This window comes from Capsicum annuum, chromosome 2 (assembly GCF_002878395.1).
Source record: "Capsicum annuum cultivar UCD-10X-F1 chromosome 2, UCD10Xv1.1, whole genome shotgun sequence".
In the NCBI taxonomy this organism is placed as follows: domain Eukaryota; kingdom Viridiplantae; phylum Streptophyta; class Magnoliopsida; order Solanales; family Solanaceae; genus Capsicum; species Capsicum annuum.
The window spans coordinates 3,952,649-3,966,935 of record NC_061112.1 but is presented as its reverse complement, the minus strand read 5'-3'; the positions used below and the strand labels follow the sequence as shown (position 1 = coordinate 3,966,935).

The 14,287-nt window shown below is 37.0% G+C and overlaps 1 protein-coding gene and 1 long non-coding RNA gene across 2 annotated transcripts; both read right to left on the bottom strand.

The window, feature by feature from the left end:
* Window positions 1-3,388: 3,388 nt before the first annotated feature.
* On the bottom strand, window positions 3,389-9,359 carry LOC124895915. Its single transcript, XM_047406461.1, has 10 exons — window positions 9,346-9,359; window positions 9,054-9,307; window positions 8,680-8,756; window positions 7,969-8,045; window positions 7,624-7,774; window positions 6,235-6,392; window positions 5,937-6,143; window positions 5,203-5,335; window positions 5,030-5,134; window positions 3,389-3,767 (listed from the first exon to the last, which is right to left on the bottom strand). Exons 1-6 carry the CDS (start codon window positions 9,357-9,359, stop codon window positions 6,318-6,320), a joined length of 648 nt encoding a protein of 215 aa, XP_047262417.1. The 3' UTR covers window positions 3,389-3,767; window positions 5,030-5,134; window positions 5,203-5,335; window positions 5,937-6,143; window positions 6,235-6,317.
* Window positions 9,360-9,430: 71 nt separating this feature from the next.
* Window positions 9,431-11,131, bottom strand: LOC107853232. The gene is made up of 3 exons (XR_007050749.1): window positions 10,761-11,131; window positions 9,620-9,747; window positions 9,431-9,546 (listed from the first exon to the last, which is right to left on the bottom strand). It is a non-coding gene; the product is annotated as an uncharacterized LOC107853232 (long non-coding RNA).
* Between the last annotated feature and the right edge of the window lie 3,156 nt (window positions 11,132-14,287).

Sequence of the window (14,287 nt, the reverse complement as noted above, 5' to 3'; positions counted from 1 at the left end):
CATGAATCAAATTTCACAGGGGAATCCTAAGTGGTATGCTGATGCAAGAAGTGCTCCAAAGAAGGTTGTAGGTATGTTGGAGGTTGATCAGTTTAAGGCTATATCAACTCAGATTGCAGCATTACAAAATCAACTAACTACACAATTCAGTAACATGAATCTTGGGGTCACACAGTCCATACCACCACCAACAAATGTAGTTCATCAGGATCAAACTTGGTGTGAGGTTTGTGGAAGTAATGATCATATAGCTGATGCTTGCACAACTAATCCAGAGTCTGTTAAGTCTGTTAAGTATGTATGAAATATGAATCGACACAGACAACAACACTTTGGTAATACTTATAATCCTAACTGGCTGAATCACCCCAATTTTTCATGGGGTTAAAATCAGGAACATATGCAAATCAATACCATGGGCTAGTAGGGTAGAATCATCAGCAATATATTGCAAAGAATCAAGCCACAACTTAAACGAGCAATATCGAAGAGATGCTGAAGCAGATTATGGCTGCTCAAGCATAGTTGGTAGTAGATGTGAAGAACTAGCAGATGATTACAAAGAACTTGGAGGTTCAAATGGGTTAGACTGCAGGAGCACAGAACACTAGACCTCAAGGAGGTCTACCTAGTGATATAGAGCCAAATCCAAAATAGGTGAATGCAGTCACTACTCGGAGTTGGCTGCAGCTGAAGGTATTAGAACCTAAGCAGGTGAATTACAAGGCTACTGATGGTGAAACAGTAAGAGATAAAGAGAGCTGAATAAAACAAAGTTGAAAGCAAGGGAACCAAGGTGGAAAGTGTGATGCCACCTCCACCTTTCCCACAATGGTTTCGAAAACACCAAGAGGAGGCTTGTTACAAGATGTTTATTGATGTATTGAAATAGATTCACATTAACTTGAATCTCATTGATGCTTTGCAGAGTGTTCTGAAGTATGCTAAGTAAATAAAGGATATCGCGGCCAACAAGAATTGCTTGACTGAATATGCTACTGTGGCACTGACTGAGGAGTGCATATCACGAATCCAGAATTGGTTGCCCACAAAGATGAAAGATCCAGGAAGCTTCACCATTTAGATTATAATCGGGCAATCAATAAGTGCTCGTGGTCTATGTGATCTGAGGGTAAGCATTAATCTTATGCCTACATCATTATTCAGAAAGATGGGGCTAGGCAGCCCAAGACACACCACAATTTTTTTGCAAATTAGCTGATCGTTCGCTTGCCAGACTAGATGGTATTGATGAAGATGTATTGGTGTAAGTGAGGTCACTCATCTTCTCGATGGATTTTACTATTCTTGATTTTGATGCTGATCTGGAAGTTTATTATCTTGGGATGTCCCTTTTTAGCAATCGAGCATTCATTGATTGATGCAGTTGCAGGATAATTGACTATGCATTCTCATGACAAGGTTGAGGTGTTCGACATGTACAATCAATTGAGTTGCCTGCAGTATATGAAGAACTATCCGCTATCACAGTCTTGGATCTTGAGTCTGACTTTCACCTTATTACGTCCAAGGATCTCTTGGAGCGAGCATTAGTGAGATATGATCTCTTAAGTGATGTTGAAGCAGTTGAAATGGTACAACTTTAGGATTTGGAAAGCATTATTACTAGAAAGACTGAATTTGAACCGTTGAATAGACCAATTGGTCCCTCTCCCAAGGCATCTATTGATGAAGCACCAAAGCTAAAGCTCAAAGATCTACCCTCTTATTTGAAACATGCTTTCCTTGGTGAGGATGATACTTTTTCTGTGATTTTGTCTACAGGTTTATTTGATGTGCAGGTGAAAGAGGCATTGACAGTACTGAAGAGAAAGAAAAAGGCAATCGGATGGCAAATGTTAGATATCATAGGAATCAATCGTGCCTTCTGTATGCACAAAATATTTATGGAGGAGGGATATAAAGCAAGTGTGAAACATTATCGAAGGCTTAATCCTGTGATGAAAGAAGTAGTCAGAAAAGAAGTCATTAAGTGACTTGATACTGGGATAGTTTATCTCATATTCGATAGTAAATGGGTCAGCCCTGTGCAATGTGTTCCAAAGAAATGAGGGATGACTATTGTGACCAATGAGAATAATGAGTTGATTACAACTCGTAAGTGACTAAGTGGAGGATTTGCATAGATTACAGGAAGTTGAATGATGGCACTTGGAAGGATCACTATCCCATTCCTTTTATTGATTAAATGCTGGTAAGGTTGGCGGGACAAGAATATTACTTCTTTCTGGATGGGTATTCAGTCCATAACCAGATAGCCATAATGCCAAAAGATCAGGAGAAGACCACCTTCACCTGTCCTTATTCCGTCAAAAGGCCTATCATGGTAAGAAAAACAACCTTACTTTCACCAAACTCGAGACTAGGGGAGCATCCTAGGAATTCGATGTATTACTTGTCATCATCATCATCATCATCATCATTACTTCTATCAATTTTATCATCCAATTTGATTTCCTTTTTTGTGATCTCTTCACGTATGCCCTTTGGTCTTTGCAACACACAAGCAACTTTTCAGAGATGCATGATGGCTATCGTCTACGATATATTGGAGGATTTTGTCGAGGTATTTATGGATGATTTTTCCATATTTGGTAATTCGTTTGATGTGTGCTTGCAAAACTTAGACAGGGTCTTGGTTCGCTATGAAGAGACTAAACTCATATTAAATTGGGAGAAGTGCCACTTTTCGATCAAGGAAGATATCGTCCTTGGTCATAAGGAGTCACATAGAGGACTTGAGGTGGACAGAGCTAAAGTGGAGGTCATTGAAAAGCTACCATATCCAGTGTCAGTGAAAGATGTGAGAAGCTTTTTTAGTCATGCGGGGTTTTATCACTACTAGAAATTACCCCTATGGTGACGGTTGTAAAACCGTTGCAATAAGATAGGAAAAAACCATTGCCATAGCTCTACCGAACCGGTTCAGCAAGCGTCCTATAGATGAGCGTTGCGATAGGTCTATGACAACGATTTATGCGACAGTTGTCTGAACAGTCACCATAAGTTAAGCTATGGCAACAATTTCATACAACCGTCGCCATAGCTTGACCTATGGCGACAATTATTTTTCAACTTATTGAGACACATATTTTTATCTATTGCAACGGTTACTAACCGTTATAATAGAAGCTATTGCAACGACATTAAACCGTTGTAACAGGACCTATTGTGACACTTTTGTTATTCTGTTGCAACGTTTTTTGAATACCTATTACAACTATTTCATTATTTATTGGGACGCCTATTTTCATCTATTGCAACGACACTTTTGTTATTCTTTTGTTATTCTGTTGCAACACTTTTTCACCTATTGCTATGATTATTGCCACATGTTATTAAACTGAAACGATTTATATAAAGTCACTCGTATTAATGTAAATTTTTATTTATATACATAATAAATTATAACACAATATATACACAGCACAAAACAAAATCATTCAACAACAATCTCATAATCGAAAATATGCAACTAGTTTGAAACCACCAAATCCTCTCTTTAAGGTAAAGGAGAATAAAGAATAAAAACTATAACTCAAACTCTTGAGTTCTTTCACATTCTTCTGCATAATTGCTCGGTTCTCCTCCAACATCCTGATCCTTCTACAACTAATCTGAGATTGCACCTGAGAAAGTGTCTGCATGCATTTTAGAGCATTTGCAGTTTCCCTCTTGGTAGTAGGTCCATCAACAAGTGATTTGAGTCTGACAAGTCCTCTTAAAGCCATCAACGCCCTCCTAGCCTATAAATGATAAACCAAAACAATAAAAATAAAAAATGCAACCAATTATTCTACATTCTCTGAAGTCACAACAATTAAATGAGATGAAACTGGATATACTGAAGTTTTCAGAAGTCATATTACCATATCCGAAAAACCAGTCGAAACAAAATGCAAGCAAAAGCATACCAGATAACCACGAAAAGCAGTCTAAACTTTGACTACGGCTACTTTCTCTTGTGATTTGCCAGAAAATTGGATCATCATATTTAAAGAGGGTAAGTTGGACGATCGTGTATAATACCATAATGACCAAGGAAGCAAAAGCAAAAGTAAAAAGGAAATAAACAGGGTTCTTCACTCCAAAAAGACTTCAAAAGAGCATAACTTATTAACATACAATACCATAACAATCGCTTGATACTTTCTAATATGGTACAACCCATTGGTACAGTCCAATAATATGCAACATATTAGTTATAACTGAGTTTATATCTAGCTTCAGTACCAAATACCAACTGAGTTTGATATGTCAAAATGAAATGCAACTACTATTCTTTCTCTTAAGTCATGGTATGATGTTCTATTTCAAGAAGCCGTAGAGTGGCTTCTCTTTCACTAACTACCAAATTCCCAGCTACACTGCCTCTTCCTTTTCCCTTTTGCTTTTTCTTTTCCTTTACCAATTCCACTAGGGCACTTCTACTATACTTATACACAACAAATACAAATGTCTTAGAACTATTACGCCCCAAGTTTAAAGTCTTAGACAAACAAAGAAAGAGAGAAAAAATGAGTACGCCGGCGTTGCACCCTGTTGAGGCTCCACCGGTGACTAATGTTGAGGCCTGGAAGACATATGCAGTACTTATAGATGTTTATGCGCCTCAACAGAGCATGACAATAAAACACTCAATAGTTATTGAATCCATCCATCCATCCATCTAATGTTGGTCAGAGTTGTGATACTGGCTCTTCCAAAATATAGGTTCTAGGCTAACTAATAAGATATTGAACGGTAGATATGCACACAAAGTCACCATATCACTATCCAGATGAAATTTTCCTAAAATCCTACCAAAAAATTAATAAATATTTATATAAAGTTCAATGTCTCTTCTCTTTTTTTTTTTTAGAGGAATATTATACTTGGCAGGTTAGATATGTTATTCACACATGGCAGGATAGGTATGTCAAATTAATATAATTTAACATATCTAACATGCAACGAATAAGTTCTAAAATTGTAATAAATCATTTTCGATAAGTTTTACATATCTAACCTTGTTAGATTGAAGATCTTTTGTTTCACTGATACGGCGTTCTGGAATTCCTTGGAATGCAGAAGCCCATAAAGAAAGAATATCAAAAACTTGATCCTCAAGTTACTGCATAGAATGAAATAGCACCATGAGAAACACAGGAGAAATTGTATCTACAAAATCAATTACTGTACCTCTTTTGGCATGCATGCAAGCAGTGAGGATAAGAGCATCCATCCAGCCTCCTTTTCAACAGCTGCTGCCATAGGATTCCTACTTGATTCTATTATCATTTTCTTAGACAGTTCAAGTACTGATCTGGGCAACCTGCATAAGGTCCCAAAGAAAACATAAGATAAGATAACAAAAGTATGTAAGGACATGAATCAATGCTAAGTCTAACAACCATAGAAAATGCATCTAATTGGAAAGATAAGGAAGCTAAGCAGGGGCGGCTCTACCTTGTAAAAAAATAGGCAGCCGCCTTAGGCCCCCAAATTTGAGGGGCCTAATTTCTTACAATAACATAAATATGTTTTTTTAAAAGAATTGAATATTATTTATAAAAAAAATATTTTTTTATAGAAAAGGAAAGAATTATTAGAAGTTCATATATCTAGAGTACTGTCTCAAGAAAGATTAAATGCATTAATTATATTATTACTTAAAAAAGAATAATTAGAAAAAATCGATTATATAATTTTGAAAATAGAGTTCATTAAAAGAAAGTTATTTTTTTTCTTAAAATTGTAAGGCCTCCGTTTGATTTTCGCCTTAGGCCACAAATATGCTTGAGCCGCCCCTGAAGCTAAGATAATAGCCCAAGAAATAAACATGATGTTATTTAAACCAGATTGAGTTACCAAGCCATCAATCAATGGAGGAGACAAATATACTTGGGAATACAGAGGATAGCAGAGAGGCTTACCCAGTAGGAACATAGTACTCTGGCCATTTTTGTCACACCATCTTAGCCACATCATAGATGATAGCATGATGAGACGAGCAAATGAATCTTCCTTCTGCCTTGGGATGCTCATACAAGAATATATGAGCCTCACAAAGATCATCCAAATGCACATATTGACCTTGTTTAATGATGCAGTAGTGAGCTTCATTCCCCGCACATCTCAATCTGATTAAGGCCATGATTGTGAAAATCTGTTATTTAAGTTATTATTGAGATTAAAGTAATTATCTTTTGTACATTATGATCAACATCATACCGGTAATTAGTGAAAGGGCAGTGATTAAGCTAGGTGGCAATGTAGGTGTGATGAATGGACCAACAACCAGTGGTGGTATGATGCTAATGAATCAATGTTATTCTTTTAGCTTCTTCCATTGCAGCCTTCTCTGCCAGTATCTTGGAAACAAAATACATCTGCAAATGAAATTAAATTCACAAGGCAAGATGATAAAAATACTGTTTTCTGTTACAACACACACGAATATGCACTACAAGATTCTTATTGGTGTAGATGATGGGATATCCTTTACTCAACCATATTTTCCTACTAGGTCCTCCACACTTTGTATACATACCAGGCTTTACCAGAGTAGCAATACAAGTACAATTTTATCACCAAAAATCGTAATACCAAAGGAGAGATGATGATGATAAATGAATCCCTAGCACAAAGATCTTCTACCAATTTTCCAGAATAGAAGCAGCAAAGCCTCTTCTGGGATTTTTTTCATTTGGATAATTCATCTGGATTCATGGCAGTGGAATCTTTTAGTTTAGGCAAGTAAAGAATTCCATCCAATTCACCTAGTTATTGGAGAAAATCTTATTTTCCAAAAGATTAAGAAGAATGTAATATCTGAAACACGGACTACTCAGCAACACAATCAAACAAAATGTTTGCTCCCTAATCTCACGTCACACTTCAGTCGTTTATCATTGAGCAGGGAGAGAGATTTTAAGCAAAAATTAGAGAATACAACCAAAGACACAATCAAACAAAAAGTTTGCTCCCTAATCTCACGTCACACTTCAGTCGTTTATCATAGAGCAAGGAGAGAGGCTTTAAGCAAAAAATAGAGAATACAACCAAAGACACAATCAAACAAAAAGTTTGCTCCCTAATCTCACGATACACTTCAGCCCATTTATCATTGAACAGGGAGAAAGCCTTTAAGCCAAAAATAGAGAATACAACCAAAGCCAGTTGGTTCTATGAGACAGTCAAATAGAAGTTACAGATAAAACTTTAATGAAATGAATGTAATGTATCATTCCCAGAGACTTCAAATAGGTTCACATTAAAGGTTTAATTGTTAACACAAGTGCTACCACATACTCTGGAATAAGATGGATGAAAGCGCTAACCAAAGAGTTCGAGGCATTTCACAGCGGTACATATGGTTGGACAAATTGAACACAAAATGTGAACACTACGAATATCTTGACATGGCTTCCTCAATTTTCTTAATGACCATACTCAGACTGCATCCACTCTCAATAGATTTTACTACAGCTCTATGTACTTGCTTTTGCCATTTCAGCAGATTATAAGATTGTAGCATGACCACCTTGCTTGATTTGACATTTGTTTGAAAACATCGAATGTTGCATTACAAAAGCAAAGAGTTACTAGACAAGCAAATACCTTTAACCAGAGAAAGACCTGTGCCACAGAGAGTGTGGGTTCTAGAAGAACACTGATGCTCCGAAAGAGATTTTCATCATTTTCTCCACCTTCGGCCTCTCCATATATAAGAGCTTCAGCGGCAATCCCAGCAAATAGAACCATGCAGTACCTGAAAAATTTATTTTTAATTACCTTGGTGCAAGAAACTGTGTTTCTTGATCTCCTTTGTTATGGAGATTTGACGAGACTTTGCAAAGAACTAAATAATATGGCATGTAGAAAATTGAGAGAGCCAGTTCCAGCATAGAAATGTATTTTGTCCAGGGAATAATCGTAAACAAAATAAGTGACTAGGACATCCACCTGTCAAATGCAGTACCACTTAACCGGCCTTCAGCGGGCTTATTTTCAAGTTTTTCATCCCAAAACTGTGTTCCTGCCTGCATGAAAGAAAAATAGAAGAAGATCACAAGACAAAGTGAGCAAATTTTAACTTGTTCAAGTTCCAAAATGGGTCCACAACCTTATGTGTGGAAGACAACTTTGATTTCCAAGAAAATAAGAAACTGAAGCTCTCACTATTTAAATTGTAAGTTTCTCTCATGGAACAAGGACAATCACTACTGAGGAAAAGGAAAAAATTGAGGGATGCCTACATAAATATGTTGCACTGTGCCATGTCCCCTATTCTTCAATGAGAAATACCGACAAGATAACTAACTGCAAGAGTGTACGCTGACACATAGTCAATCCCTAAATTTGGAAGCTTCTAGAAGCAACAACAACAAACCCAATGTCATCCCACAAGAGGGAAATGGAAAATAAGAAAAATCTGTATCATGTCATGGATTATACTGTTGTACAGTGTGTGGCATCTAATGAAATACTATTTTGTGCATGTTCGGTCAGAAATAGATGTCTTGAATTCCCATCTGTTTGCCTTAAAAGACTTAAGGAGAAGGGGAGGAGCAGTTATCTATGTATTTGTGGTCTTTGTTGGCTGTTAGTTTAACAAGTGGTTCAGCATTACACTGGGAACTAGAGAGACAATAAGAAGGATCTACAGTGACATACCTGTCCTTGAATGCCCATCTGCATTGCAACGATTGGGTCTAAAATTACACCACGAATTGGACAAATCATCAGGTATGCTGCAGTTATATCAAAGGATATATGAATTACTATAAGAGGTAGGTTTACAACTTTACTTTCCTTCGAATGTTACAAACAATAAAGACTGATAGTAATAAACAGGATAATACTGATATTCTGAGCAGTTGTTGTTGGGAAAACAAGCTGATGATATCTATGGCAAGTCATCGTATCGAAACTTAAATATCCAGAAGTACAGGTTATCCTAACTTAATATATGAAAGATGGATGAATCAAATTTCTAAAGTACTTTCATTCTATTGCAGTAACTTCTGTGTTGCAGAAACATGGTTTACCAATAAGGAGATGGCCTGCTTCATGAACACAAATTCGACGCTTGTAGGGAGGCCAGAAGCTGGAGATTTGTGCTAAGCAAGACCCACCAAGTAATATAGCATCTAGAATGGCAAGACCCAAGACTGCAGAAATGTTAGCCCTAATATCTATTCCTTGGTTCAGCAGAATTGAGACTCCAGCAAACAATGTAGCCAAAAGAAAGCTAGACGTTCCAGAAATACCCCACTTCTTTGGCGAAAGTTTGGTCACTGAACTACAGAAGAGTTAAAAAGCATATTATTAAACTAGTACATTTTCTCCTTCATAATTCAGAAAAAGCAAAACCAGATTTTATGTCGAATATTCCATGTAAAACATGCAAGTTGAAACAACTTACGTGCTTCAGAGAGGTGATTGGATTAGCACTGACCAGGGAGGAAGCTTTCGGTGCCTTTGTCTTTAAGATAAGCTAGCACGGCCCAGTCTCCTCAAATCTCGTAAGTCTGCAGAAAGCTGAACAACAAAGGAATTAAAAGAGAAATGTTAACAGCAATAGCATCGCGACATCTACAGAAAGCATGCATACTTTTCAAAGGTTACTGTATGACCCAGTGATGGGTACTCGACATGTTTGTCCCTTCATACGTTTTACTGCACAATTCATTCCTAAAAGCAAAGTCTAAACCACCTCTAAGAGCACCTAATAGCACCCAACTGAGCAAAAGAAGGAAAAACAGAAGAGGAGATAAAACACTAAGTACATAAGTAACATAATTACTTCCTACTTATTGATTGAAATAATAATGTGTATAGATTTGATTGTGGTGCCTGTATGTATGTATTTATGCATACTCCTCGAATGGTTCTTTTATCTCGTACAATTTTGAATAGAAGGGTAGTCCAATATACTACGCGTTGGTACGCTTGAGGTCCAGGAAAGGGCCAAACCACAAAGGTCTATTGTACACAATCTTACCTTGCATTTCTGCAAGAGATTTTCACCACGGCTTGAACTCATGACCTCTAGCCACATGGCAGTAACTTGATCAGTAACTCCAAGAGGCCCCTTCTATCTTGAACAATTCTGAATATAAGTGTAAAACACAAAATATTGATGACCAAAACTAGCTCAAATTTTTTACTTCCCAGTGCTCTCTCAAAATCTCCTCTACAATTACAACAATATGAAAGCATATACTCCAACCCCTAGCAGTCCAGCATGACTGACAACAGCAGCTACAAGTTAACTATAGTTACACCATCAAGACAAAGAAGAAAGAAATAATGCCTCCACTGAATCAAATAGAGTTCCTCTTTATGGCAATGATATAAGTATGTCGACGCAACTATATATATACCAACAATCCTTTTTTTTTTTCAATAGATAACATTAGATGGAATTATTTTAAAACCTAAGCATACTGAAAATATGTACCAAAACATTAAACATAGCCAAAAAAAGATAAAATTGCAGAAAGATTAAGACCAAAAAAGAACAATATGGTGTTACTCTACAATCATAAATATCAAAACTAAAAGTAAATACATGATAAGAGGCAATCGACACAACAATATATACCAACAATCCTTTTTTGTCAAGCTCCATGACTAGTACTTCTGATTTCCAACTCATTTTCAAATCATAAAGGAGCATCTGCTAAAAGAAAACCCCAAAATAGAAACTCATAAAATTAAGTCAAAATTATCAGTTACAAGAATACACTAACCTTAAAATCATCAAATAAAAAAAGAAAATCGTAAATTAGCTCTGAAATTAAAGTGCAAATTGAAAGCTGAAATCGAATTGATGGTGTGTCGTCGGAGCTACTGGTGGTGTGTGGTCGGAGCTACTGGTGTCGTGTTGTGTGTGGTCATCGGAGCTGGTGGTGTGTCATGTGTGGTCGTAGGAGCGTACCGGTGGTGGCATGTGGTCGGAGCGTATGGCAGTGCGTGGTTGAGAGTGGGGAAATATTTAAGTCATGGAAAATTTTCAATATATACTTCTTTAATTTATGTTATATATTATTTTAATTTTTGGTGGATATAGTGAAAATTTTGGGAGGGAAAAAATACAGCCGATGCAATAGCATTTTTGTGTCAATTAAGTGTTGCCATAGGTGGCTTTATGGCAACAGTTCATGCAACCATTGCTATAAGTAACCCTATTGCTATGGTTATTCATCAATAGCAACGGTTATAACACAAAATAGTTCAACTAAAACAATTTTTTTTTGCAACACTTAGAAGCATTGCAATATATGCTCTATAGCAATGCTTTTAGAAGCGTTGCCAAAAGGTTTGTTGTAATAGGGGTAATTTCTAGTAGTGTATAGATGTTTTATTAAAGGCTTCTCAAAGATAGCAAGTCCCATGTACAAAAAAGAGTTAAAGTTCGACTTTGGGGCTGAGTGTCAAAAAGCATTTGAGAACTTAAAAAGAAGATTGACAGAGGCACCCATTTTGTTTGCTCCTGATTAGGCATTACCGTTCGAGCTGATGTATGATGCAAGTGACGTGGCTGTTGGAGCAGTGTTGGAGCAGCGCAAAGATAAGGTATTTCACTCTATCTACTATGCAGTAAAACTTTATATGCGGCCCAGGTCAATTATACAGTCATAGAGAAAAAGATGTTGGCAATCGTCTATGCATTTGATAAATTCAAAGCATACTTGGTGGGCACAAAGGTAATTGTTCATATCGATCATACTGCCATCCGGTATTTGTTCAACAAAAAGGATGCAAAGCCAAGGTTAATCAGGTGGATTCTTCTGCTCCAAGAATTTTATTTAGAAGTTCATGATAGAGAGATCTTCTATTATGACCATTTATCGAAGATTGAGAGTTATGCTCATTGCTGAAATTACATTGTGTATTCGGGAGGAGTTTTCGGATTAGCAGTTGATGGCACTGGATGTTGTAGAGGTTCCTTGACATGCTGATATAGTGAATTTGCTGGTTACTGGTATGTATCATCTAGATGCCATAAGTCAACAGAAGAAGCTGTTCCATGATTCCCACTCATACATATAGGATGAGCCTTATCTGTTCCAACAAGGTGCTGATAGAATTGTGAGAAGATATATTTCGCAAACTGAATCCAAATAGGTGTTGGAAAGTTTTCATTCATCACCTTATGGAGGTTATCATGGAGGTGAATGGACAACAAAAAAGGTATTACATTTTTCTTGGCTCATATTGTTCAGAGATGCTATAGCATATGTCAAAAATGTGATCAATGCCAGAGGATGGGCACTCTCTCGAGGCGCCATGAAATGCCCCTGAATAATATTCTTGAAGTTGAGATTTTTGATATATGAGAGATTGATTTCATGGGCCTATTTCCACCATCGAATGGGAATCTGTATATTTTAGGGGCTGTAGATTATGTGTCCAAATAGGTAGAGGCTGTATCACTCCACACTAATGATGCTATGGTGATGATGAAATTTGTCAAGAAGAATATATTTTCTCGTTTTGGCACACCCAGAGCAATCACTAGTGATAGGGAAATGCATTTTGTGGATCATTGGTTCAAGAACTTGTTCTCTAAGTATGGAGTCAAACACAAGGTGGCCACTGCTTATCATCCACAGATGAGTGACCAAGTGAAAGTATCTAATAGAGAGATCAAACAGATTCTGCAACGTAAGGATTGGTCGGTTAGGCTGGATAATGGACTATGGGCATATAGAACAACCTATAAAACGCCTATTGGGACTTCTCCTTATTATTTGGTGTATGGAAAAGCGTGTCACTTGCCCGCAGAGCTTGACCATTAGGCTTATTGGGCAGTGAAGAAATTGAATCTTGATCTAAAGATATCAGGAGAGAAGAGGCTGTTGCAATTGAGTGAACTCGATGAGTTTCACTTATATGTGTATGAAAATGCAAAATTGTATAAAGAAAAGACCAAAAGATGGCATGATAAGCAAATTATGACTCGAGTCTTTGAGCCCAACCAACAAGTATTATTAGTTAATTCCAGGATGAAACTATTTCTAGGTAAATTAAGGTCCAAGTGGTCTAGACCCTTTGAAGTTGTGAAAATGACTCCTCATGGGGCTGTTGAACTGTGGCATGAGGACAAAAGTGGTACGTTCTTGGTAAATGGGCAGAGAGTCAAGCATTATTGGGCAGATCATGTGGACAGGCACAATACGTCCATTACATTTAAAGGTGAATGAAGATGAGTTGATCGTGCCACAACATTAAATAAGGCGTTGCATGGAAGGCAACCCACAAATGTAATGTAATAACTTAGTTTATTTCTTCGTTATTTGAAAAATAAAAATAAAAAAAGGAGAAAAGAAATTAAAAACACAAAAAGATGTGTCGAGCCATGATCCAAACTATCGCTAGGTGGGAGGCAATCCACTTTTTCTTATGTATTTCTGTAGATTTTGTTGAGAGTGTAGGAATGAGCAACTTCATGGAATGAGGAAGAACTAGAAGTGAGTACATTTATGTTCGGGTGGCTATTAGGTGCGTAAAATATGCTTTGAGTTGAGGAAAAATGAAGGCAAGAAAAGGGGGATAAAATTCCCTCGAGTGCACAAAATAGTAGCCCTCTACAATAGCCCTGCGTCGCGGAGCATAGCGTGGAAACCAACCTCCGCAAAGCAGAGGAGGTCTATTATGGGAAATTTAATTTGAAAGTTGGGGTTTAACTCGACCCAACCTTTTTTAACCCCTTTTAACTCTAACTCCCCTTATTTCATCTAACCTTAACACGATGCTCTCCCCTAAATCCTCTTTGAATCTTCAAAGCGCGACACGCCAAGAAATAATCCTCAACTCCTCTTCATTACTTCAATTTGGGTAAGTGCTTAAATGCTTCTATTATATTTTACTCACCTTTAGTGGTTGAAAAACTCACCCTATGAACTAAGTGATATTATTTGTTAGAGTTCTTGTTTAGTAATGGGTGCACAAGTAAACACCCAATTGTGACACTTTGTGTACGTTAAATCATTTTGCCTACACATGAACATGACTTGGTAAATTATGCTTTGTAATGTGATTTTAATTCATGTTTTGGTGAGTGTGCTGAGTTAAGTTATTGGAATGACTTCTATTTCACTTGTTAAAATTAAAATTGGGCATGGTGATTGTGTGGATGTTCACTACTAATATGAGTTGTGAGTTGTATTAAGGGTTGTGAAGTGAAATTCTTAGTGCTTGGAGTATGTAACTTGGTATGCATTTACATGGGTATGTACATAGAAGACCTCATTAAAGTCAATCAATCATTGTG

Bases quoted from the DNA above. Each gene is read 5' to 3' on its own strand.
- LOC124895915 (XM_047406461.1), bottom strand. The intron at 7,775-7,968 runs GTGGATGTCCTA...TAAATTTTTCAG, and splicing joins AGTGGTACTGCATTTGACAG to GTACTGCATGGTTCTATTTG. The intron at 6,393-7,623 runs GTATTTGCTTGT...TTTCATTTGCAG, and splicing joins AGGTCTTTCTCTGGTTAAAG to ATGTATTTTGTTTCCAAGAT.